At 40.9% G+C, this 25,968-nt stretch overlaps 1 protein-coding gene across 3 annotated transcripts in view; it reads right to left on the bottom strand.

Annotated features, from left to right (window-relative positions):
- ESRRB (estrogen related receptor beta) overlaps positions 1-25,968 on the bottom strand; it is a 147,621-nt gene that overhangs the window by 26,470 nt on the left and 95,183 nt on the right. For all 3 annotated transcript variants that reach the window (XM_072986462.2, XM_072986460.2, XM_078392995.1), the window contains 2 exons: positions 24,554-24,670; positions 3,211-3,321 (listed from right to left, as the gene is read on the bottom strand). In XM_072986462.2, coding sequence (XP_072842563.1) covers positions 3,211-3,321; positions 24,554-24,670 — 228 coding nt within the window. The remainder of the gene's footprint in view (positions 1-3,210; positions 3,322-24,553; positions 24,671-25,968) is intronic.

The raw sequence follows: 25,968 nt of genomic DNA, 5'->3' as shown, positions 1-25,968 counted from the left end.
AAGCTGTAGGAAGAGCACAAATGGTGGCATCCACATGCTTTGGCTTCCCACCTTGCAATCTGCACGCTTTTCCAAAAGTTAATGCCTATTCTCAATTGAGCTGGTTGAAAGAAGGGTGAGGCACACCTCAACACATCTCAGAATAGGACTGCTGGTACTGGACATGATGGCATTACACTGAAAGCAATGCAGCAAAGTTTACTCATGTGTTGGTAAAAAAAGGACAGTTTTTACTTATACATATGAATGGCTCTGTCATTAGGCAGGATGAAGCAATCACCTCAGAGGCAGATGTATGAGCAAAAGTGGCTGCCCCCAACTTTTCCTCTAAGTCTCAGATTACCTCTTTCTTGGAGGAAAAAGACAGTAAGTGCCACACAGATGTCCAGCATCCCTTAAACTTGCCTGGTTGACATGAGACATGTTGGAAGACCCAAATCCGTTCCTCCTAATTTTGCTTAATGAGAGTGTAGCAGTGATCTTGGGCTGGCATAGCAAATCAACAATCTATATGGCAATTCCAGAAATGGGAGCTACTCAAAGAAAAAGTATATCTTTGAAACTGGGCCTCAGATCAGCACCATATTTGGCACAGTTGTAGTAGACAGTTAGCTCTTGCTCTGTCCCAACGTTGGGGATGTTTGCGCAAAGAGTTTTTGAGCTATGATTTTTCAAAAATAAAATGCCCTTTATTCCAAAATAGGCAACCCTATAGGCAACTCATATACATTGAAAAGACCAATTTCGCTTATCATGAAAGAGAAGGGTTGAGTCCATCTGCTTTTTTAGCCGCCTAGAGTGGTCGAAATGACTAGATAGGCGGGGTATAAATACAATAAATAAATAAAATAAAATAAATATTTTTATTTGGAAAGAACCCAGGCTGCAGGAGCTGAAACAATGGTCCTCAAGAAAAGACTTTTAAAAGGGAGAAACACTGAGCATGCATCAAACAGGCTTCCCAGCAAGAACTTTGCAAAGTAGATACATTGTTATAGCTTTGTAGGCATGGAAAGGAGGTATTTGGCATGCTTAGAGCCATTAAAGGTCATAGAAATAGAGTGAAAAGACAGGTTTTCTTTCAAGAGTAAAAATAGCAGACTCGTTTTAAAGAAAGTAATGGAGTGACAGTTTTCCAAAAAGGGGAACATTTTGCCATATATTTCCAAGAGATTAGCATACAAATTTGTAAGCCATACTTCTACATTACAAAACCATAGAGAAGTTGTGTTTGTTCCAACCCTGAGTTCTTTCAGGAAACATTATCTCAGGATTTCTGAGACTAGGCTCCTGACACCTGTCTTCAATGGGGAAATCAGCTCCTCTAGCATCCCCAGGTCAAGGGCAATCTGAAGTTTGAACCTGTCAATCAGGACTCAATTGAATTTTTAACTTGTTTCTGTTCAAACAGGGATTCATGCTTGCAAAGGGATTCTGTGTCTGGTTGAAAAAAATGAAAATATATTTTAAAAATAATAGAGAGCAAAAATTCAGAAGCTCACTCACTTAAGATGTGAAATTACTGTTTTTTGCTTTCTGCCTAGGGAATGGTCTTACTCAGTGATAGCAGACTTTTTTTGGCTGTATCCTGTAGTAGTCTCAACCATTCCACCCAACTTGTCACTATATAATTGTCTGCTAATCTTCAAAAAAACCTCCAAAGATGTTATGTGTGACCAAATCACTTGTAATGAACAGTGACCTCCAAAATGTCATATCATTTGCAGCTCTGCTCAGATCTTGGAAGTAATTAATTCCAAAATAGCCCTTCAAAATATTTTGGACTATAGCTACATCCCAGCTCTTTCTGCTTATGTCCTCCTTCAGCAACCATATTATAGATCATGTGCTAATCTTCTGGGGTCCTCTAGCACAGGGAAATTCTACATGAGACAGGTTTCTGTTGGAATTTCTTTATAGCATACTGTATGTATACTTACATTTCAATTTTTAAAAGCCAGGGAATTCAATTAAAAAAACGTTCTGGTGTACTAATGTTGGATATTGTGCTTCTGTATCCTCAATTCAAAATACCAAGAAATGATCTGATGTTGCTGCACAACTTCATGCCTGCACTGTCATCAGGAAAAAGAAAGCCAAGCTTTACAGAATTGGCTTGACAGCACCTGACAAAACCAAAGGCAGAAACCAAGATGGTCTACAGGATACCAGAAGATTACTCCTTTTTTCATCAGTTAACTACTTCTCATCCAAACACAATGCAACTGTCATAGCTGTTTTTTTTTGAGAAGTGTGAATGGAAGTGGTGTGAAATGGCAATATCAAGCCATTTCCCAGCATTTTGAATTGTGAATACAAAAGTAGGATATTCATAAACTGGAGGTTGATTGTTGTTGTTTTGAACAACTGAATTGAAATAAGATCCAGCTGCTAATCTAATCACTTACTGTAACTAGATACAAGCTTGTTTTTTGCTGCCTCAAGCACCAAAATCTCTTCAGCAACCCCTGGTATGTCAACTAGGATGCATTAAAATGACAAGTACAGTTACCAGAATGGCTGGATAGCTCAGTGGTTTAGGTATCCGGCTATGGAGCCAGAGGTAAGAGTACAATTCCCTACTTGAGCCCCCTTGACAGGGGCTGGATTTGATGATCCATAGGGTTCCTTCCAGCTATGCAGTTCAAAGGCGTGCCAGGGATCCTGACTAGTTATAGTTTCCAGTTGAGTGTACAACACCTGGCAAACTCAGGACTGCTTCTTTCTCATGCAAGGATGGCCAAAGTGTTGCCCTTCTGACATTGCTGGACTAAAACTCCCAGTATTCCTTTCCATTGGCTGTACTGGCGAGGGTTGGTGGAAGCTGCCAATTGACAGTATCTGGAGGGCCACATTTTCCACATAATCATGTGACATGCCTCTATAGAGGAAAATGCTCCTAGTCCATCATATTGGTGAAGACAAGGATCTTCAGTGCAAAGCTTAAAAGGGCTGGGGAAGCCCATGGCCTCTCTTATATTTGGTTGCCTTCCCTTTCAGAAAATCTTGATTGTGAGGACATAGTTGAAGGTTACACTCTTAAAAGATGCTATTTAAATAGTGCTATATAATCCCTACATGACTAAGTTTCAGGTTTGTTTCCTGCTAGGAAATATTCAAGGACAGCAAACCTACAGTGCTATCTTGAGTAAAGGAAATTGAGAACTTGGCCCATCATGTAGCAGAGAGTGTGACAAGAGCATCACCTACGTGGCTTTTTGGCTGGTGGTGGGATCTGTAAGCTCAGGTAAGTGCTGCTCTCTGAGTCCAGTCTTCTTTTGTACTTTTGGCGGCCTCCACGAACTCGGTCAAGGCGAACTCCTGTAAGCAAAAGAGGGAGAAAACCCTGAGAATCTTGTACCAGATTCTGAAGTGAGAAAGAACACTTTTCCTTTATTTCTTAATAGATATAAAAAGGATATGCTGGCTAGATAGCTCCATGAGTTAGGCATTGGCTGAGGAGCTAGATTGGGAGTTCGACTCTTCACTGTGCATCCCAAGAGGAAAGCCAGCCTGTTTAGCCTTGGGCAAACTGCACACCCCAAGGAGAAGGGAATAGTAAAACAATTCTGATGCTCTGTACCTAGAAAACCCTGAAAAGGGTTGACATAAATTGATGTGACAGCATATAATTCTTTTTTTTTTCAACAAGAAAGATAGGTGGGGACATTGATTGTTATAGAAGAGACAAGTACTACTTCTAGTACTACTGCTGCAACTGGACAAAATACATCAAACACATTCTGAGATCACATAGATCATTTTCTTTGTCATCTACATTAGGTCAATAGTTCCTAACCTTGGGTTCCCAGATGTTCTTGGACGAAAAAGCCTTCCCAGAAGCCTTCACCATAAGCTCTCCTGGCTATGGTTTCTGGGAGTTGTAGTCCAAGAATATCTGGGACCCAAGATTGGGAAGCACTGATCTAGGTAATACTTAAATTAGTATTTAAGTATGCATCAGTATGCTGATGACACCCAGCTCTACATCTCCTTTTCACCAATTGCAGAGGATGCCGTTCTGTCCCTTCAGCGCTGGAGGCTGTACTGCAATGGATGCAGGGAAATGGGCTGAGGTTGAACCTAGACAAGACGGAGGTCCTGAGGGTGGGCAGCCCCACCATCAGCGGTTTGGGAAACTCCTTCTCATTTGGGGGGGGGGGTGACTGTCACCGCGAAGAGTGAGGTTTGCAGCTTGGGGATCCATCTGGATCCAGGGCTCACCATGGAAATGCAGGTGGCGTCAGTGGTCCATTCCGCCTATTTCCATCTTTGGCGGTTTGCCCAGCTGCGTCCCTATCTTGATGTTGGGGCACTCACCACTTTGGTACATGCACTTGTAATCTCGAGATTAGACCACTGTAATGCACTCTACATGGGGCTACCTTTGAGGTTGATGCGGAAGCTCCAAATGGTGCAGAATGCAGTGGCCAGACTCCTTAGTGGGGTGAGAAAATACTATCATATCACTCCCACTCTGGCCACTTTGCATTGGCTGCCCATTTGGTTCTGCGTTGATTTCAAAGTATTAATACTTACATACAAAGCCCTAAACGGTTTGGTGGAATGCCTACTCCCACCAAAAACTACCCATATCACTTGATCTAGCCAGGAGGTGAGGTTGAGGAGCTTAACGCCGAGGGAGGCCCAGAAGGAAAAAAACAAGAAACTGGGCCTTCTCGGCAGTGGCTCCTTGCCTTTGGGATAAACTCCTTCCAGAGTTTTGTATGGCCCCTTCGCTGGCCATTTTCAAAAGCCAACTGAAAACTTGGCTGTTTAAGCAGGCCTTCCCTCCAGCCACTATTTGATTTATTCTTTTTTTATTTTGAACAATTGATTACCGATGTTGTATATTGATGTTATATTTAAATTGTTTTTATTTTTAAATGTTGCTAGCAGCCCAGGGTGGTCAATTGACCAGATGGGCATGATATAAATACAGTCAATCAACCAACCAACCAACCAACCAATAAAAGGTTTCTGTGCATATGCAATCATGTATATTACCATTAGGCAGACTGAGACAGTGGAAGTAGCACATACTGGGAATAGGGAGTGGACAGGATTGTTTGTGGCACACAGGCTTGCCTTGCTCTTCGTAAACTACTCTGCTCCCTGTAATATGCAGAAAACCCAGCCCAATTGTTAATACAAAAAATTCTACTACTAGTTTGGTCAGGTTCTACTCATGGAAAAGGGAGGGATCAACATCTTGTCCTTTATTATAGGCAACAACATTTCTTGGGCTGGCTAGAAATATTTAAAGACAATGATCCAGAAGAGCAACTGTGTTAGACCACACATAGTGCTGAATTAGAGGATACCACATGAGTAGTCAACTATTACTAGAATAGCCCAAGACTCTATGACCAGCCCATTCCAACACATATATGAAAAATTACCCCAGCTCCTGCAAGTTTGTTTTTACGGGATAAACATAGGGCTTCAGTCTCCACTGGGGCTGATTCCTGAGTAGACATGCATACAACTGATTGGTACCTTGTAATAAAACATTCACCTTAAAAAGGAACATACAGTAAAAATGATTACATATTGTCAGGCTGATTTTTTTTAATTTTATTTTCAAAACTATTGGGTAATGGGGAAGGAATACAAAAGGCAAAGGGCAGTGTGGGGGATGGAAATAGGGTTTTGAGAATAAGAAAACATCAAATGCATAATCATTCAATCTTTCATATCAGGTATATAAACATCTAATCTATTCATGTTCCAATAAAGGTTCATCTTTCTTCTTCTTTTTCTTCTTCTTCTTTTGACTATTTTGTCTATGTATTAACCTCTTTAGCTTTCAACTTGTGTAATACAGCTTAAATCTATGTTATTCCCACAGCATCAGAACACCAAGGCCAATTGTGAAATATATCCCCTCTTTCACCCTCCTTTTTTCTTGAGAATACACTCGACAGACCCAAAATAATATAAATTCTGCTCTCCCCTCCCCTTTCCTCCCTGTGCTTGTTTTGTTTCTGCGACTCTTTTTTCTTCCATATTTTAAAAGGGGGATATTGTCAGGCTGATTTTGATCTATGGTGACCCATAGGATGCAGTACTAAGAAGTAGTGCCTTGTTTTCTTGTTCGGGTTATGCACTAGAACCAGAAATCTTGCTCAAGACTGCACAGGTTGGTTCTTCTCCTATAAGGCACAGTTGAGAAATAAATATCCAAACCCTAGAGTGTGTGGCTCCATATGTTTCAGCTCACTGAGCTATCCCGCTAGCAATCTGTACATATGCCCACTTTTTGCTTTGCCCCACCTACTGCTGGAATAAGCACCCAAGATTCTGCCCAAACTGGAATTTGGCCCTGGTCTGAAAAAAATTACTATCTCCGCTACAGTTCCAAAGCAACACAATCCACAAATTACCTCAGTTGTGACCTGAAGAAGAAATAATATGTTTATAGCCATGGCTTGCAAGTATTCTTATACTGCTCTTCCATGGATATTTATCCAGACAAATCCTAAACTGAGTAACAGAATAACATCATCATGTTAGTACTGTTGATCAAACTACATGTTGTTGGTCTCAGTTCATATGTCTGGTGCAGCCTGTTTTCCAACTGTCGTCAGAAAGTGATCTCATGCTGAGGATCTGGCCAGAATACAACCTGGTGTTGGAAGCATAATCTAAAAGTATTCTAATGTCAGGGGCACAATCTTAGTTCATAACCCATATTTCTTGTATGTGTTCAGTGCATTCGGTGGGGTAGGGATATCTGCACACTGCACACTGGGGCCTAGACTGCCATACTTTGGCAGTAGATCAGGTTGAGATGTCTAGTGCAACAGCTTGTCCAGTCATATTACATCAGTTTCATCTTGTTTCATAATCTGAGATTGACAAGGTGCTAGATCGCTGCAGGGCCACCACAACCTCCCTAGTTTCTTGCCTGGCCTGGCTTTTAAAAGCTGCCAGGCTGATAATAATGGAATTGACCACTTTTGTCATTAATATGTATCTCCTTGAGGAATTGGGTCCCCCAAACCTTCAAGAAGACACTTATCAGGCCCATCTGGGGGAAAAACGAACTTGGTGGCTGATGATAGTAATCACTATTGTCCTGTTGCCAATGTTCCTTTTTTTAAGCAAGCTAGTGGAGAGGGTGGTGGCCAACCATCTTTAGGCATTGTTGGATGAAACCAGTGCCCTCGATCCATTCCAGTCATGGCACAGAGACAGCATTGGTCGCTCTGCATTATGACCTTCTGAGGGAGGCCGACATCAGTCCCTGCTGATCCTCCTCAACGTCTCAGCAACCCTCAATACCGTCAGCCACAGTATCCTCCTGGGGAGGCTCTCTGGACTGGGGATCGGTCGCCCAGCTTTGTCCTGGAGCCGGTCTTTCCTAGAGGATTGCCCTCCGAGAGTATAGCTTGAGGAGATGGCCTCCACCCCTTGGACTCTCAACTGTGGATTGATCATTTCCCTGTTGCTGTTTAATCGATGAGGCCATCTATATGAGGCTGCCAGGGGAAGTCATCCGGACATTTGGAGTAGCATGTCACCAATATGCTGATGAAACGCAGCTCTATCTCTCCTTCCACCCTTCTGCAGTGGATGCTGTCCCATCCCTTGGGCACTCCCTGACTGTGGTACTGTACTGGAGTGGATGGAGGCCAACAGATTGAGGCTGAACCTGGACAAGATGGAGATCCTTCAATTGGGTGCACTGCCTGTCTGTGGATTGGGTGCCTCCCTCTCTTTTGTCAGTGCTACTCTCTCAGCTAAGGATGATGTTTGCAGCTTGGGAGTACTTCTGGACCCAGCACTATCAATGGAGTCCCAGACAGTGTCTGTAGTCCGCTCTGCCTATTTTCATCTGAGGCGGATTGCCTAGGTGCATCCCTACCTTGACACTGGGTCCCTCACATGTTGGTCCATGCACTGGTAGTCTCAAGATTGGTCTGCTGCAACACTCTCTACATGGGGTTACTTATGAGACTGTCATGGAAATGTCAACAGGTTCAGAACATGGCAGTGATTTTTGAGTGGAGTGAATAAGTATCAACCTATCACAGCAATTCTGGCTGCCTTACACTAGTTACTTGTCCGTTTCTATGCCAGCTTCAAGGTGACAGTTTTAACCTACAAAGTCCTAAATAGTTTGGGACCTTATTACCTGGCAGAATGACTGCTTCCAACAATATCTGCCTGTCCTACAAGGATGCTAACCCTGAGAGAGACCTGGAGGGAGAAGATGAGAAACCGGTCCTGCTCAGCAGTTGCTCATGGGCTGTGGAATGAACTCCCCTCTTCAATTCGTTTGGCCCCTTCACTGGCGATATTTAAAAAGTCACTAAAAACCCAACTATTTAGGCAGGCATTCAAAAACACCATACCTGCAAGATCAGCGGAGTCTAATTAGCCTGTCTGTCCCATGTCCACCATCTTAAATGTTTTAATTGCTTTGAATGTTTTCAAATATTTTATTTTGATGTATTTTTATGTTCTGAGTTTATTGCTTATTTGCATTTTTTAATTTCTAATTTTTGTGATGTTAAATGATACACGGTGGCATTTATGTGCTGTAAACCACCCGGAGTTGCCCGGCTAGATGGGTGGAACAAACAAACAAAATCTTCTCAAGATTGTTTAACATCATAGCATTTACACGACATACACCAGCTAGCAAGGCAACTCCTGTCGCACGCCTGAAGAATATAGTTACAGGGAAATTTGATATAGCAAAATGATAAGAAATAGCAGTTGAGGGAATGGCACCAATTTTTTTTCTTTTTACCAAGGAGACTCGTGAGCAAATAAGCATGCTGTCCTCAGTCTTTGTTAGGAAGGTGGCTGCATAGGTTGAAGAGGTATTAGGCATCCTCAATCAGATTAGAGAGGCACAAAAAGACTTAAGTGCATTAAAAGAGATAAGAGAGAGAGAGAGAGAGAGAGAGAGAGAGATGCACAAGGAGATTTACTCTCCATCCCTCTTTTCCTTGCTGAGTGCATATGTCTATTCATCCAAGGACTTTAGCTCGTTAATTTCCAAGAACGCTCTCTTCCCCTCCTGTCCCTGCATCCTGTTTGACACTCCTTGAGGCAAGCACTTAAAATAAGGTCACAGTTGTTGTTTCATCCCAAACAGTCACTGCCACTGCCAGCATTAAAGAGATAGCACTCACACTAACCCATATGATGATGAACATCTCATTCCACTATGCAGTCACTATGCAGAGACATCACAAGGTACTACAACAGTAAATTAGTAATATTACTGTTCTGTATACTGAACTTAATAATAATAATAATAATAATAATAATAACAACAACAACAACAACAACAACAACAACAACAACAACAATAACAATAATAATAATAGGTTCAGGATACATATGAGAACTTAAATTCTACTCAACACAGCCCACAATCTTGTACAGTTGGATGAAAATGCAATCAACCGAGTAGAGACTTTTGACTAATAAATATATGAAAAGCAGAGCCCTATTCAGCTGGTGCATCTTGAAAAAGAATGAGAATCAATGGGGATATAAAGGAGAAGTTGGCACACTCTTTCTCACATCTTTGAGACAGTGGCAGGAAGCAGCATTTCACAAACAGTGAGGAGACTGGATTCTTCTGGAATAAAAGCAGCAGCAAGTGCTTTTTCCTTGGCATATATCATGAGCATCTTTAAAATATCCCAAAGAATTATACAATATAAAAATAGATGTATTGTAAAATTGGTGGCTTGTACCCATGACTAAAAGCTCTAATGAATGTTGAAGATCACATAGGCAAAACATGGAGATACAAAGAGAAGTATGACAAGGATGTATATTTCGACCACTTATATTTTTATTTGTTCTCTGAGAGCATATTTAGAGCACTTCTTGAGTCAGATGATGGTATCACTGTAAACAGAGACTATCTGCAGCATCCAGTATGCAGACAATATAGTATTAGTAGCTGACAATTGAGAGGGTCTGCAAAACTTAATAAAGTCAATGAAGTAAGTCATAAACATAGCTAAGAAAGCTACGTTCATAGTAATCCTTAGTGAAAAGATTGATGGAGATGGAAAAGAAACCACAGTTATTGTTAATCAGTAAAATGTAAGCAACCCATACACTGCAGTTAAAGATCTCAAACTGAACTGTAGAGCATAGTGACAAATATATGCACCTTGGAATCTGACTGAATGAACAGAACAGCAGAAGCCACTATGTGATAGAAGTCACAACAGAGAGGACACAGAGCAGTTTCCTTAATTTGCTGAATGCAGCATGCAACAAACACTTAAAAATAGCTTTGTTATACAGTACTATGCACTCTCAGTTCTATTCTGTAGCATGTAATCACTGACTTCATAAGGGGCAAAGATAAAGGTTCCCCTTGACATTTAGTCCAGTCGTGTCCGACTCTAGGGCATGGTGCTCATCCCCATTTCCAAGCTGTAGAGCCAGTGTTTCTCCGAAGACAGTTTCCATGGTCACGTGGCCAGTGCGACTAGACACGGAACGCTGTTACCTTCCCACTGTGGTGGTACCTATTTATGTACTCACATTATTACATGCTTTCAAACTGCTAGGTTGGCAGGAGCTGGGACAAGTGACGGGAGCTCACTCCGTCACGTGGATTCGATCTTACGACTGCTGGTCTTCTGACCTTGCAGCACAGAGGCTTCTGAGGTTTAACCTGCAGTGCCACCATAACAGACTACTGTATAAAAACACATAAGCATTTAAAATGTGCATTTTTCAGAGGACCCTACACATTTCTTGGACTGAGATGCTGGTCAAAGTGGATACATAAACAGAGTATAATAAAGTGATTGAATAAAGACCAAGATATCATCAAACCTATAAAATATGGAAATGTAGAAGACTTCAGCCACATAATAAGAAAAAAAATGTAAACAGTTCCAACTGATAGTTCAAAGTAAAATATATGGGGAAAGTGCAGTAAAGAGAATATTCTGGCTGAAGAAACAAACACTGGAAACCAAATGACAGCATAATGGTGTAGAATCACCACGTCCACAGTCAATATAGTCAGGATGAGTCAGGATCCACCTTGGATCTATAATATAATACTGCATATGTTTTTGGTTTTATTGTTTTTAAATTTGTAAACCACCCAGAGTAGACCTTTGGTTTAGATGGGCAGGACAGAAACCCAATAAATAAATAAATAAATAAATAAATAAATAAATAAATAAATAAATAAATAAATAAATAAATAAATAAATAATATCCAACCTCTAGCAGGAGAAAAACCAGGAGGAAGAAGAAGAGGTCATCTTAAGTGCTATCTCTTTTCCTACACACTCTTGAAAAAGTCCCACATCACCTCAAATGTGAAGACACTGGTTATAACATGACCCTTCATGCTCCAATACATTTTTTAAGCTTAAGGTGTCAGAGGAATCTTTGTTACAATTGCTTTGTTACAACTGCCTGTCTCAATACTATGTTTCTAGTTTAATATATGAACAGGACGGGATCAAGTTGCTCCAATGAGCAAGTGATAGAATTTTTTCAGGGCTTGTACAAAGAGGGACCCACTACCTCTTTGCACTTGCATAGATCCTATTGAAAGGAAGGAGAGTACTCTTCAGCTTGTGCAACAACATACTGAAGGCTGCGGAATCCTGCAGGTAGGAGTATTACATTCTGCATGCAATGAAACAGGATTCTAGTTCTGGCTTGTAAACAAATAAGCAGCAAACAACTGTGAAGGAAAGCTATACAATTTGCTTACAAACTCTATTACAGGGAGGAAGAAAGATCAGCTAAGCAGTTCCATTCACCTTGTGACATTCCCACTTTCTGTGTTCTTTCTGATAATTTTTCTTCCAGGGAAGGGGAAAAAAGCACCATGACTCACATCCCAGCAATGTAGGGAAAGTCATGTTTGCCCTAGATGTGCCATTACCTCCTGTCTCAAATAAGGCTGTCCATTTTCTAAGCATCCTGTTGGTGCCACTAATGTTCCAGAAGTCCTTCAAACAGATCTCTGCCTGTACCAATCCGCTGGAGTAGGAGAGGCATTCTGTGGATCTATATGAGTGCTCTGCATTTCTCCAGTGTAGCCCTGCCAAGAGACATCTGTTCAACAAGTCTGAGATCAGATGTCCCCTCATTGACTTGATAACATCAGGTTTAGGCAGAGTTTTTTTTTCTTAAATGAAACTCCAATAATTCCACCATTTTCTCCCTTTCTAAGTGCTGGATTGAAGCCCAGTCTGTCGGAAGTAAAAATAGCCGAGTGTGCAGAGGACTCAGCACAAGCAATCAAGTCTTGTTTCTTTTTTTCTTTCCTGGAGACTAAAAATACCTCTAAAAGCCCTGTGAAACAAAGCTTGCTACAGAGGGAAATAGAGCCAAAGCCCAATATTAGCTGTCATACTGAATTTACAGGATGTGCATCCTTCCAAACCGAGCCTCTAGTAGGTCTCCTGATGTATAATTCTGCATATGATCTTGGAACACTGTGTAACCTCCTCTGTACCTATACATTTATGTATGTGCTCATCATGCATGCGTTGGTCATCTCCTGTATCAACTACTGCAATGTCTTCTATGTGGGGCTTCCCTTGAGGCTGACCCTGAGATTGCAGCAGGTCCAGAACGTGGTGGCCAGACTGGTGCAAGTACCTTTGATCATACAGTATACCCCAAATCTGGCTCACTTGAATTGGTTACTAGTTGCCTCCCAGATCAGTAATGTAGTGTACTGCACTAGTGGGTCAGTAAGTAAGTAAGTAAGTAAGTAAGTAAGTAAGTAAGTAAGTAAGTAAGTAAGTAAGTAAGTAAGTAAGCAAGCAAGTAAGCAAGTAAGCAAGTAAGTAAGTAAAGTAAAGTAAAGTAAAGTAAAGTAAAGTAAAGTAAAGTAAATGTATATACACATAAAGGCTAAAGAATTCTCCATGGTCCTTGTTACATTTTTTTTCCTGAACCTGTTAGAACAGCCCTACTATTTACCATATACCGTATCCAGCATCACTCATTTACATCCATGTGAGAAAAAAGGTTGTTCTTTTTTTATTAGAAAGACACCTCAAAAAGTCTTGTTCATATGAAGTTGGGTTTTTTGCCTGGAAATGCAAGTTATGGTGAAATTTCCTGCCGTATTTTCATCTTTAATTTATTCTCAAATACATATCTACCGTCTCTACTCACATGCACAGAAAAAGAGGAAACAAATCTAATTGGACATTTGCTGACCAATAATCTGCTGCCTAATTCTGTTCTGCTTGTTAGAATAGAGACCGATGGATCTGACTACTTTGATCCTGTTTATTTTCTCAATTTACTGAACTTTAGTTTGTATCAGCCCGATTCTGAACAATTTTTGCATCAACATCCATGTGCATTGTCACACTTATTTTTATGTACACATCTATATGTGCATTTCTACATGTGCCCATGCTCTGCAAGCAATGCCAGCCATTGTGTGCTTTTCTGCTAACACATATATTTTGGTGCACACTTTCCTTTATATTTTTTATTTTTTATTGAACTACAGAGCAAATAACCGGAAAGCGCACATTTCAGTAGGCAAATGCCCTTCAATTCACTTACTGGTTTAGGAGGTACAAAGTAGGTAGAGTCATATGAAAATCCAGACTGAACGAATTTCTATCCCATGCGTTGGAACAACCATACTGCTAAAACTCACAGTGTTCAGATTATTCCCACTATTAGAATACAGACTGTTATGCGAAGTACCATGAGTAACATGCCCAGATTCCTACAGGAGCGCTACTTGATTTTGATTGTATTAACATAAAGATAGAATATTCATACAGGATATCAATTAGGTCAAGAGAACCCTGCCATTTCAACCATCAATTGTCTAGAAATGCCCTTAAAGAGAGATATTGTTTTATTGGAGAGGCTACAGTGAGGCCAATTTTAGATTAATTACCAGAGCTACTGGCATTGAATGCATAGCTTGGTAAAATTGGCTCTGAAATATATACGGGTGTCATTAGAATGCACGCACAAGCACTTGTATGCACACATTTACACGAGGAGGCACTTTAAAAAAAAAACACGTGCATATGAGTGAGGAAATTTCCCTACATTTGCTTTCTTCATTTGAAATGCATATAAAAGTGACATTTGTGACACAGGCTAGAAGCAGGATACAGTACAGTACTCTATAAATACAAAGCCATTAAACCCGATGCAGCAGCAACCTGATCAGGGCTGCCTTTTAATTTCCTGACATGAGCCGGCCACTAACCCAATTACCCAGAATCCCCAGAGGAGTCCTCATCCTTCCCAGGAAGCACAAAGAGAAAGCACAAGCATATTGCATGGATGTCAGTAGAGCTTTCACTGAAATCAAATATCTTTTAGAAAATACATTGAATGGAAGCTGGACGGAAGGGGGGGGAGACATGGAGGGGTCGGGGGTTGGGAAAATGGACCTTTAAGAAGCAGGCAGGATTCCAGATTGGCGCTGTTCCACTGAACAATAACCTTAAAAGGAAAACAAGAGGAAAACTGTAACTATTAAAACAAGTTTCTTAATAGTTGCTTGATTATGGCAATAACTGTTAACAGAACAGAGCTTAGATGGACTTGTGTTTGCACCCTCCTGTTCAGCTGCAGGATGAGAAAAAAAACTGTTTTTATTTTGATCTGCTCTTCTCTCAGCCTCTAGCTACCTGCATGACTTGCAAGGATGCAGCAGCTGAAGCTTTTCCTGGCATGGAGACACAGCCAATGGGAAAGCATCCCTAGCTAACATTCAGCCTATTGTGCACTCAAGTCAGATGAGGGCTAGAAGAGAAGTGAAATAGTGGTAGCAATAAAAGGACTAACAATAATAAGAAGAACCACCATACACTGTCAAATCTGACTCGGGGTGATCCTTTTCAGGGTTTTCCAGGTACAGAAGTGGTTTACCATTCACTTTTCCTGCGGGCATCCTGGGACTGTGCAGCTTGCCCAAGGTGACACAGGCTGGCTGAACTTACAGGTGGATTTTATCTCAATGCTGGGTCATACTATTGGTGGGCATTTAAAGAGAACTAAATAAACTTTTTTTAAAAGGTGTAAATTTCCAATTAGTGCCTTAAAACAGCTTGTGCTGTTGGATCGCCATCTAAACAGAGTTCTCTGCCTCTGCTACCTCTGCAAATTATTGTCTGGATGGTTACAGGAATTCACCCCAGAAAAACTGATTTGATAAACTGCAAATACTCAGTGAATCAAATTGTATTTTCTCCACTGTGGAGTTACACCTTAACAATGGGTGGTTTGCACAATTAACTTTATGCAAAGCCTCCTTCCTTTCCTAAGTCAATGAAAAGCCTAGAAATCAGAGTCAAATCAACTTGGAAAGTGACTGGCTTGGTTCTCTTGATAAAATACCAGGAAGACATTTTAGAAGGAAAAGGATACGAAGAACCCTAAAAATGTGGAATCACAATGCTTACAGCAGCCTTCTCTATTCTGGTACCATTGAAATATGTTGAAGTACAACTCCCATGGGAATTGTAACCCAAAAAATATGGAGACATCACAGAAGGAAGAGTGATCTATGGTTATGATTCTCAACCTTTGACCTTTCAGATGTTTTGGAGTTCAATTCCCAGAAACCCTTGGCCATTTGGTTATGCTAGCTCGGGCTTCTGGAAACTAAATTCAAAACATCTGGAAGGCCAAAAAGTTGAGAACCATTGATTTAGGGTATGTATGGCCACATCAACAGAAACAAGTGCAGATCACAAAAGCTGCTCAAGCTGCTTTGCTTACAGGGGTGTCCACAAGCTGAGCCAGCAGAAGAGGCAAGGAAGGATTGCCTGAGTGTGTGTGTTTTTTTTTTTTTTTTTCCTGTATCAGACTTCGCATTTCTGGCACGTTGCTTGCTCCTTAGCTCCGTTCTCAGTAGGCTTCTCCAGAGGCCTTTGCAAACAGGCTCCCCTCCAGCACTTCTCAAAGAAACATTTTCCCTGAGGGAGGCTGACAAGCAGGATGCTACTACATGGCACATGTTAAACACAGACTGCTGGTATTACACATTATATCCTCTCATTCTGTCTGTGCCAGCTAACTCTTCACACATTGAGCTGCACTGCAAAGCCTGCACTGAGTTTTCTGATTCCTGTCAAATGAAGAGAAAATGGGGGTTTTCTGCACTAGTGCTCTATAAGGTCATCATCACAGGGGAACAGCCTCTACACATGGTCAGAAATACGTAGACTGGGCTGAATGATCCTTATCCACTGAATTTATTTATGACATGTGATGTCATTGCAGAAATAGCTTCTGAATTTGTCTTTGAATATTTTTCCAATGGATAAAATGACTAGTGGAGATTGAAAAGAGGAGCAACTTTGCTGTTTTCTGACGTGCCAAAAGCATCCTTGTCCTGGGCAGTGTTGAAGGTCAAGTCCTCTTTGCCACAATTGGAAACCCATTTTTGCTTTTTTTGCTGGATTAATGTAACATTCTAGAATTTTGAGAGCAGAAACCTAGCAAAATTACATCATAACATTATTTCTTGATCATGTTGCTTTGGACTGTTCCTGAGTTTCTATTGTCTCCCGGGCACAAAGCCCCATCTGAATATGGTTTTTTTTAAAGAGAAAGTCTCTCACCTAGCTTTGTTTGAGATATACTGGTTTCCTTCTTCATGAGATATTAGGTTTCTATAGTAAAGGAAGGCTAGATAAAACAAACACATAAGGCACTGAAAACCAGGAGCCTCCTTTGCAGTGTGAAATATAGTCCACCATATAATATTGCAAAGGCAGAGAGAAGATAGGCTGGGATTTATTGGAAGTCCATTTACAGGAAATTGGCAAGTATTTCTGACTGCCAGTTTGTTTAACACTAGCAACAGGTAAATAGCTTTCCCTACCTTGGTTAGGCAGCTGAAATGAAGAAAGCTGGGGTCAGTATGGCTAGACTTTTGTGATGAGACCTGAACTTGGCTCTGAGTTGGTCAGAGGCCTGCTATTTTTTATTTATTTTATACACATGTCTCTTACACATGTCTCTGGTTGGTGGATTTTGTTTTTGGGGGGAATTAAGTAGATTTAACAAGCCTCTGTTTTATAGTTCTTCAGTCCTAAAAGCAAAATAAGTCATAGGCATTAGACAGCCCCTACACAGATATTTGAGTAAAATGTCTTGCTTCTAGCATAAATCCAGCTGCAAGTCTCACCTAGAGTAGAACCACTGATTCAATTACTGAATGGCAGCCAATACGGATGATTCGATACATCAGTTCTAGTTTAGACTAGAAATTGGATTTACACCTCAATGTCCCTCTCCAAATATCTATACCAATTCCCTTCTGTATAAAGGATGTATTCAAGTCATAAAGACCAACCCAAACACCTTAATACAGATAGAAGCATATGCAAGTTGACCTCTTGAGTAAACTCATTCCTAGATCTCTCTCCTAGAACATCAGTCTGCTAGGTGCCAGACAGAGACATCTGATGAATCCTAGTTGGAAGCATACAATCATTCACTGCAGGTGAGAAAGCCAGCCCATTGAATGTATGTGTTCTTGGTTTTACATTTTCAGTTTTTCTTGAATAATTTTTCCACCCTGGGTTTTATCCACCTCCTGAAGTTATTTTGGTGAGTTTTCTAGTCTGCAGTGTCATGATGGGAGAAATGGAGATGGCCGAGGGCACATACTTTCTCTTAGCTGCACTGCATTGATTTGGGTTCTCTTAAGCAAAGTGGCCAGGATATCTGAGAAACCTATTGATTGTTCACATTGCTGTCTTCCTGCCTCTGTTTTTCATTCATTTTTCTGCACTGCTGCCATAACAAATCCCCAGTGCTGTGTACATCAGAGGGATAATCTTTCACAGTGGTAAAGAAAGCCTTTTGAGCCAAACTTTTTCCCCTTCACCTAAAGCACCAACTTGAATTCTCTCTATCTACATATTAAGGAAAATACCTTGTTTTCTCATACTCATTTATGGAAGCCAAAAATGCATCTTACTGTGTGTGCTCTAGCACAGAGAACATGGGCATCAGAAGACAGTGGTCCAGGTTTGTGCCTAGAGTTTGATGTTGTGCAAGGAACAATGAGAACACAGTTGTCAGGAGGCTAGACTCCAGCAGGATCACCAAAAGTGGAATAGCAAAGCTGCCGAAAATGCACCCATCCTCTTAATGGCTACATCAGCAAAAGATAATTAACGGTTACAGTAGTACAAGGTGACAGTGGTGCAGGTTCTTTCACATCCAACCATAGTCACACCCAAGTTAACTCTTCTTAGTACTGCACTGAAAAAGGCCGTGATAAGCCACTTATGAATATTTATGCTTAAGAAATGACACAATCCAAAATAAAAAAGATAGTACAGTACTGTAGAATGAGACTCCTAAGATGTAAGGCATAAAAACGATACTAGAAAATATGCAGCTGAACTCAGTCCTGCACTGACTGAAAGATGGGGGGTTGCTCGTCTGAGATGCACAACGGAGGAATTAAACTCACACCTTCTGACTCCATAGGCAGATGTCTAACTCAGTGGTTCTTAACGTGGGCGATAATGCCCCCAGGGGGCGATTTCATTTTTCAGGGGGGCGGTAGAACGAAAAGGGGTGGCATGGGGGCGATGGAACAGAAGGGGGCGGTAGGGGGGCGCTGGAGCAAGCCAAACCTGTGGAGATGGCTGCAGCCTTTTTACATTGTGCATGAATATATATTTTCCTCCAATTTTAATTTAGTTTCAGACTTTTTGTCTTGAAATTTTTAGTTCCTGAATTTGTTTTTATGGCCCTTTTTATATTTCTTTTTGCGTCTTAAAATTCACTTGCAACTAAATCATTAAATGTTACTTTTTGGGGGGGCATTTCATTTTCTTGGAATTTAATTTTGTTTTCAGTGGTCATTGGATTTAAGTGTCTTAAATAAATAAATAAATAAATAAATAAATAAATAAATAAATAAATAAATAAATAAATAAATAAATAAATAAATAAATAAATAAATAAATAAATAAGATATCGTCACCGCGGGGAGGGGGGCGATGATAACTTCCTCAATGGCTCAAGGGGGCGTTTCTTTCAAAAAGGTTAAGAACCACTGGTCTAACTCACTGAGCTATTTGAATCAGCTGACACCTTAGACACTGAATAATATGAAACTATTTTTCTTCCCTTTACTGATTTGCTTTTCTTTGTATAGCTATACTGATTGAATGGTAATCATTGTTGTTAGAATAATGAAGCTGTTGCTATTATTAGCGTATTTAACATACTTTATAGTAGTAACAAAAATTCATGGTAGCTTATATATAGGTAGCTTATCACAAGTGGTTTAGGTATCTGTCTGTGGAGGCACAGACTGGGAGTTCAATTCCCCACTGTGCCTCCTGTGAGTATAGCCAGCCTGTGTGGCCCTGGGCAAGGGCACAATCCCAGGGCACCCTAAGAAGAAGGGAATGGTAAAGCACTTCTGAGAATTCTCTACAGTGGTGCCTCGACTTATGACCATCCTGACATATGACCATTTCGAGTTGTGACTGTAACGGGTAGCCATGACCTCACCTGTCCGTCACAGCTGGGCAGTGAATCATCAGCCAATGGTGTGACGGAGGGTGGAACTGAAGCGGAGGAGCTGATATAAAAAGGGGGGTGAAGGTGTGTATGGGGGAGATTGATAGAGTGAGATCTAGAGAGATCTGGTGTGAGAGAGAAAGAGGCCTGCATGCCTGAGAGTCAGTGAGGGAATGTCTATGTGTTTGATTTAAAAATAAGAAAGTGATTTACAAAGTGATTATCTTTCAGTGATTCTCATATTTTATTTTTGTAATCAATAAACCAAGTTTTATTTTTGAAAGAAACCCTTGTCCTTTTGATTTAAAGGAAAGGTTGGTGGCAGCAAGAGTGTTTAGTGCCGTGGTGGGCATTCTGAGAGGCCTGAGTAGGAGGTGACCTCAGAGTGGCCCAGCCTCGTTACAGTGACCAACTCCGGCTGCAAAATTTTGCTTCGACTTGCAGCCGTGTGTACTTGCTGATTTATTTATTTATTTATTTATTTATTTATTTATTTATTTATTTATTTATTTATTTATTTATTTATTTATTTATTTATTTATTTATTTATTTATTTGACTTGTATGCCGTTATGTCCCATCAAATCAGAACCAGCTTATAGTGACCCTAATAGGGCTTTCAAGGTAAGTGAGATATTAAGAGTAGTTTTACCAGTTCCACTCTCCCAGTGAAGTTCCATGGCCAAGTGAAGATTCAAATCCTGGTCTTCAGAATCCTAATCTGCCACTCCATGAACTATATCACACTGGGTAACTTGTTTGTTTGCTTGTTTATACCCTACCTTTCTCTTTAAAAATGGAAGCCAAGGCAGCTTACAGCATTAAAAGACAATATTTAAAGCTAAAAATAGCATGTGTACACATACTAAAAAGGATCATACACATACCACACTAAAAATCAGTAAACAAAGGCAACACCAAAACAAATTCAAAGCAGTAACACATAATAGTCCATTAAAAAAACCCAATCAAGCAGCCCATCACTAAGGGAAAGCTTGCTTGAAGAGAAAGGTATTTGCCTGCTTGTGGAAGGACAGCAAAGATGAGGCCAGCCTAGCCTCCTGTAGGAGAGAGTTCCAAAGTCTGGGAGCAGCCACAGAGAAGGCCTTTTCCCTCACACTACCATGTGAAGGTAGTGGGATTAAGAGGAAAAAAATCCCCTGATAATCTTAACACCTGTATAGGCTCATAAAGAGAAACACAGTCCTTGAGATAGCTTGGACTCAAACCATTTAGGGCTTTATCAATTAGAACCAGCACTTTGAATTGTGCCTAGAAATGTACTGCCAGCCAGTTGAGCTGCTATAACAGGCAGGTTATGTGACCAGCCCCAGTTAGCAATCTCACTACTGTATTTTAGACCTCCTGAGGTTTCTGAATGCTTTCCATAGGCAGCCCCGTGTAGAGTGTATTACAGTAATCTAGCCAAGATGTAACTAAGGCATATGTCACCATGGTCAGATGAGTCTTTTCCAGGAATGGACACAGGTGATGCACTAATTTTATTTGTGCAAACACACCCCTGGCTATTGCCTAAACCTTGGTATCCAAGGTCAGAAACAAATCCAGGAACACCCCCAAGCTGCACATCTGTTTTCAGAGAACGTGTAACCCCATCCAGCACAGGCTGCCTCCCTATTCTTTGATCTGCCTTTCAACTGACCATGAACATTTCTCTTGTTGAATTAAGCCAATGAAATTAAGGAAAAATGTTGTTCAGCTTGTTTTTGAAGAAGTTGTCAAAATTTGGATAGGTCTTAACAGAATGGAGGCTTAAAAATATTCAATCCATGTGAAAGTCAACATGACATATTTATTCTCTCTAAATGCATATTCTGTATTGTTAGATATTATTGGGAGCATTTTACAGTTTGAAATGAGGGCCAGCCATGGTCTCATCAATCAATACAGTATCTGTATTATAGACATGGAAACAGAGAGAGAAAACGTTGGAGTGATGAGATGGTACTTGGTATGTAGACTAAAAATCCTGGCAACAGGCATGAACTGAATCCTAATGGTTATAAATATGGTTATAAATATAATGCATATGAACATTACAGCAGGCTGAGGTTGAAACTGCATAGCGCTACATTTTGAAACTTGATTGCAAATGGCCAATGATGTAAGGGGTAAAGAAGTGGATCCTGAGTGGATTCAATTAAGACATTCTGAAATAAAGAAGTCTTAGTGTGGAAAGGGCAAAGGAGAAATTGGAGCACTGTGAACACATGAAACAACACGAGGGAAACACAAGGGCTTCATCCCCGACTCCCACTCCTATCCCCATTTTCCAGAGGATGACACACCAGTGGGCCACTCCTGCAGCTTCAAAGCAGGCTAATATCATTCTCTGAATCCCTCACCATCCTAATCTAAAAGCAAGGTCATGAAGGGCCACAGAGCTGACCTCCCCAATGTCAGGAGAGCTATGCCTGAATGAGCAAGAGAGAGATTTAACCCCAGATAGAACCTGTCAGTCAAAGGAGAACACACAGTGGCTTCAAATCTACATTACAAACAGCACTAGCTTTTATCGCAACACCTCAGAGGAAAAGCACTTTCACTTCCAATTCCTTTCTGGCTCCCACAATGGCAACCTGCCCTATTTGGGCTGGGCTGTAGCACTCTACAGCTGAGCATTTTTCAGGGGGTGAGGCTGAGGCAGCTGTGCTTTCCCAAGTACATTGGTGCAGAGAGAGAGAGAGAGAGAGAGAGAGAGAGAGAGAGACTTACAAGTGCCACATTTTCCTTCCCAACCCCCACTGTCCCTCCAGTCAGAGGGAAGCCGAGGAAACTAAGCTTTGAGGCCAATCTGTAAGAATATGTTTAATTGCCTTTGAATTCCCAGTAGCATACCTTGAATGGATGTAGAGAAGGGGGTTGAGAGGAGGGACAGAGCACATGGAGAGCAGCCAAGCACTGTTCTGACAACACTGAGCAAAATCAATAGGCTGAGTGAGATGACAGGTCGAAGCATCAAGGGGCAAACAAGACCATCAACATTGGGACAAAGGTCTCACTCCAGCCCAACATTTTTATCCCCTCTCTGAATAAATGGAGTATTATCAAACTTTCTTTCCACTTGGGCCTAGACAATGCAACCAAATATTCTTATTTAAAACCATAATGTTCAATGCACAGTTGTTTCTATACATTTGGACATACATAAAGAGCTTGTGACTTGGGGCAGCCTCATCAGATTTGGGGGGGGGGGAGGTATACACTGCATGGAGCACAAACCTCCCTTGAGCATGGAAGCATAAAATTTGTAGCATGCCCCTTCCGTTTTTGTTTTGTTTTTAATAAATGCACATCCACTGTATTTTTCTTCAGTCCTTGGAACTTGCAACCTTAATAGTTTATGTGCTATGTGCTATCAAGTCATATCTGACTAAATAGAGAGTCTAATATGGTTTTCAACATAAATGAAATATTGAAGGATTGTTTTTCTTGCCATCTTCTATTTTGAAGACACTTTTATATTTCTGTTTTGTTTTGTTTTTACTACAATTGTTAATAAGTTGACCTAGAAGCTGTGAAACTGAAGGCAGGAACAAGTGATGTTTTAAATCAGTTATTTCCCAAACTGGTGTCATGACCTCAGCAGAACAGTCCCAGTGAAGATGAGCCTGAGGAACAGGAGATTCCAACACCTGATGGAGTAGAGGACCTGCTTGACTCTGGAGATCCTGGACCCCCAGGGACCCAGGAGACTAAGCCTATGGATGATGGGACCTCAACAGCTGAGTTCAAAGAGGAGGTGACATGACCTTCCAGCCCTTAGGAGTGAGGAAAACTGAAGGCACAGGCCTGGCTTGAACCCCAAAGCAGAGTTAATGGTTCTCTCGTGAGCAGGCTCTTCTTTCCAGGAAGACTCAGAGGCCAAATCTTGTGGCTGGGTTCTTGCCTTGCCACCAGAATAACTGCAGCTGTGTGCTAGAAAATAGCCTTCAATGGGTTCTGCAAGCTACTGGAACCAACTTGTTGTGCTGCTTCGACCTTGTTCCTTAATCTCTTACTCTAGATTGACCGGACCTTAATTGTTTGGGCTACTTCTTTGGATTGCCTTGCCTGAGTGTCTGCTTTGGTAAGCTGTATAGTTCCTGATTCACCCTTTGCTTGGTCTAGGACTTTAATTAGCCAGCAGCTTCACTTGCCTCACCCAGTGTGGAACAGGAGACTTGGTGATGATGTCTTAGACTTCAGCTCTCTTGTTTCCTCTATAAGAACTGTAACCCAGCACATTTTGAGGGCATAAGTATCCTTGGGAAAGGGTGGGGGCCCTCCTGCACTAGTGGACCAGCAGAAAGGAGTGGCTTTAACCATTATGACAGGATGATGGAAAAATTCCAGCACTCAGATCATGACCTGGTAACTTGGTGGGAACTTAGTTGAGGAAGATTCATTATTATATTTCCCACCAAGCCTTGGAAGACTCAGTCTAGCATAGTTCCAAGGTATTACAGAAAATTTAGATGTTTCTGAACCATATGCCACTGGTACCAGCCAAGCCCACAAGAAGAATTGAAAATGTTATATACAGTAGCCCACCCACTCCACTTTCCTTAAACAAATCATAAAAAACCAAGCTCTAAGACTATCTTCACTAAACTCAAGAATATTCAGAAATGTGAAACATAGCCATAGGACTTAGAAGAAGAAGTTAAAAGTGAGGACTGAAACAAAATATGTTCACAAAGAAAAATGAAGAATATGTTTCTAAGGGTAAAAGAAAATTGTTATAATGTCGCATGGAGATGGTACTTTACCCCAGCAAGATTGAATATTATAAATAAAAATGTACCATTTCAATGCTGGATATTCAAAAAGGAAAAAGGACATTATTTATATGTGGTGGACTTGTGAAATAAGAAGGAATGGGCACTGGTTTTCAAATTTTAATAATATTGTATGGTATGTTAGAGTTGTTATTACATGAAGTTATAATCAGGATGCTCAGAAAGCATCCTCTTGCCACAAATACCTTAGTCAAGTTCTGCAAAGTAGAAATAAGGCACCTCATGGCCTCTCCTTACCTTCTTTCAGCATCCCCACTTTGAGGCATTTCATGAAGCGACAGGCCTGACAGGACTTGCGCCGCCGTTTTGTGATTTCACACTCATTGGTAGCTGGGCAGCTGTATTCAATGTTCCCTGTAAAGTGGCAACACAAAAAGAAGGCGTCACAGAAGCCTTAAACAAAATGGCTGCTGCTCAGACGTGCCCTTAACTGGTGGCAATAGTGGATGTAGTCCAGAGAGGGTTCGGGAAGTCCCAGCACACAAACTGGGATTGAGATGTTAGAATGCAAGGAGGTTTATTTATTCATTCATTCATTCATTCATTCATTCATTCATTCATTCATTCATTTATTTAATAAATCTATAAAAAAATCTCATGCCTTGCTACAAAAAAAAACATTAGTCCACTTGAAACAATCTAGAACAACCTAGAACAATTTAAAACAATTTCAGATGTTTTAAAATAATGTAATTGCATGTTCAGTATACATACTAAGAGAGAAACCGAAATGCAATTTGTGCGCCTTAAACGTGGCAAACTGTGTGTGTGTGTGTGTGTGTGTGTGTGTGTGTGTGTGTGTGTGTGTGTGTGTGTGTGTGTGTGTGTGTGTGTGTGTGTGTGTGTGTGTGTGTGAGTGAGAGAGAGAGAGAGAGAGAGAGAGAGAGAGAGAGAGAGAGAGCGGAAGCAAATACCACCCATCTTCCAAGAAGCTCCTATTTTATCTTCACAAGACCTATAGTTGCTTCTCACTTTTGGTGACTCTACGAATTGATGATCTGCAAAAGGTCCTATCATAAACAGCCCAGCACAACTCTTGCAAACGCAAAGCTGTGGCTTCCTTTATTGAGCTGAACATATCTTACTTGGTCTTCTTGTTGCCTCCAACTTTCACTAGCATTACTACTGTCTCAGTCCAGCCACCATGGCTTTCTGTGTACTCAAGCTTGAAGATATATTGTTTTGGGGGGGAGGGGAGCTCCCTCTTGGGCATGAATGGCAAACAGCAGCACAGGAGTACATTCAGGGCAAATGTCCAGGGCTTTGCTCAGCAGAATAAGAAGGAGGTTTCTCAAACATGGCTGGGATGGTTTGCCACATTACCATCTAGAAAACCCTTTTAAAAAAATCAGTACATTAAATTAAAATACAACTACACCAGTGATGGCAGATGACATCTCTTTCTCTCATGATCATACACACACAGTGTGCTCAGCTGAACAACATCATATAGAAACAGCTTAACGTTAACATGATCTTGATTAGCCTTATGAAATACCAGCCAAATCAGGAAACTCTTACAGCCATTTGGTATGAGTTGTAATTACACCTCTAAGATGGGTCAGGCAACCAAGAGAGGGTGGGGGCCAAAATCTCACCCCCAATACTTACCATTTATTGATACCAGAAGAGGCTTAAGGGGCAGAGACACC

This window comes from Pogona vitticeps, chromosome 1 (genome assembly GCF_051106095.1).
Source record: "Pogona vitticeps strain Pit_001003342236 chromosome 1, PviZW2.1, whole genome shotgun sequence".
Classification (NCBI taxonomy): Eukaryota; Metazoa; Chordata; class Lepidosauria; order Squamata; family Agamidae; genus Pogona; species Pogona vitticeps.
Note: the sequence above shows the minus strand (reverse complement) of the source record. Positions and strands in the feature narration are given on the sequence as shown.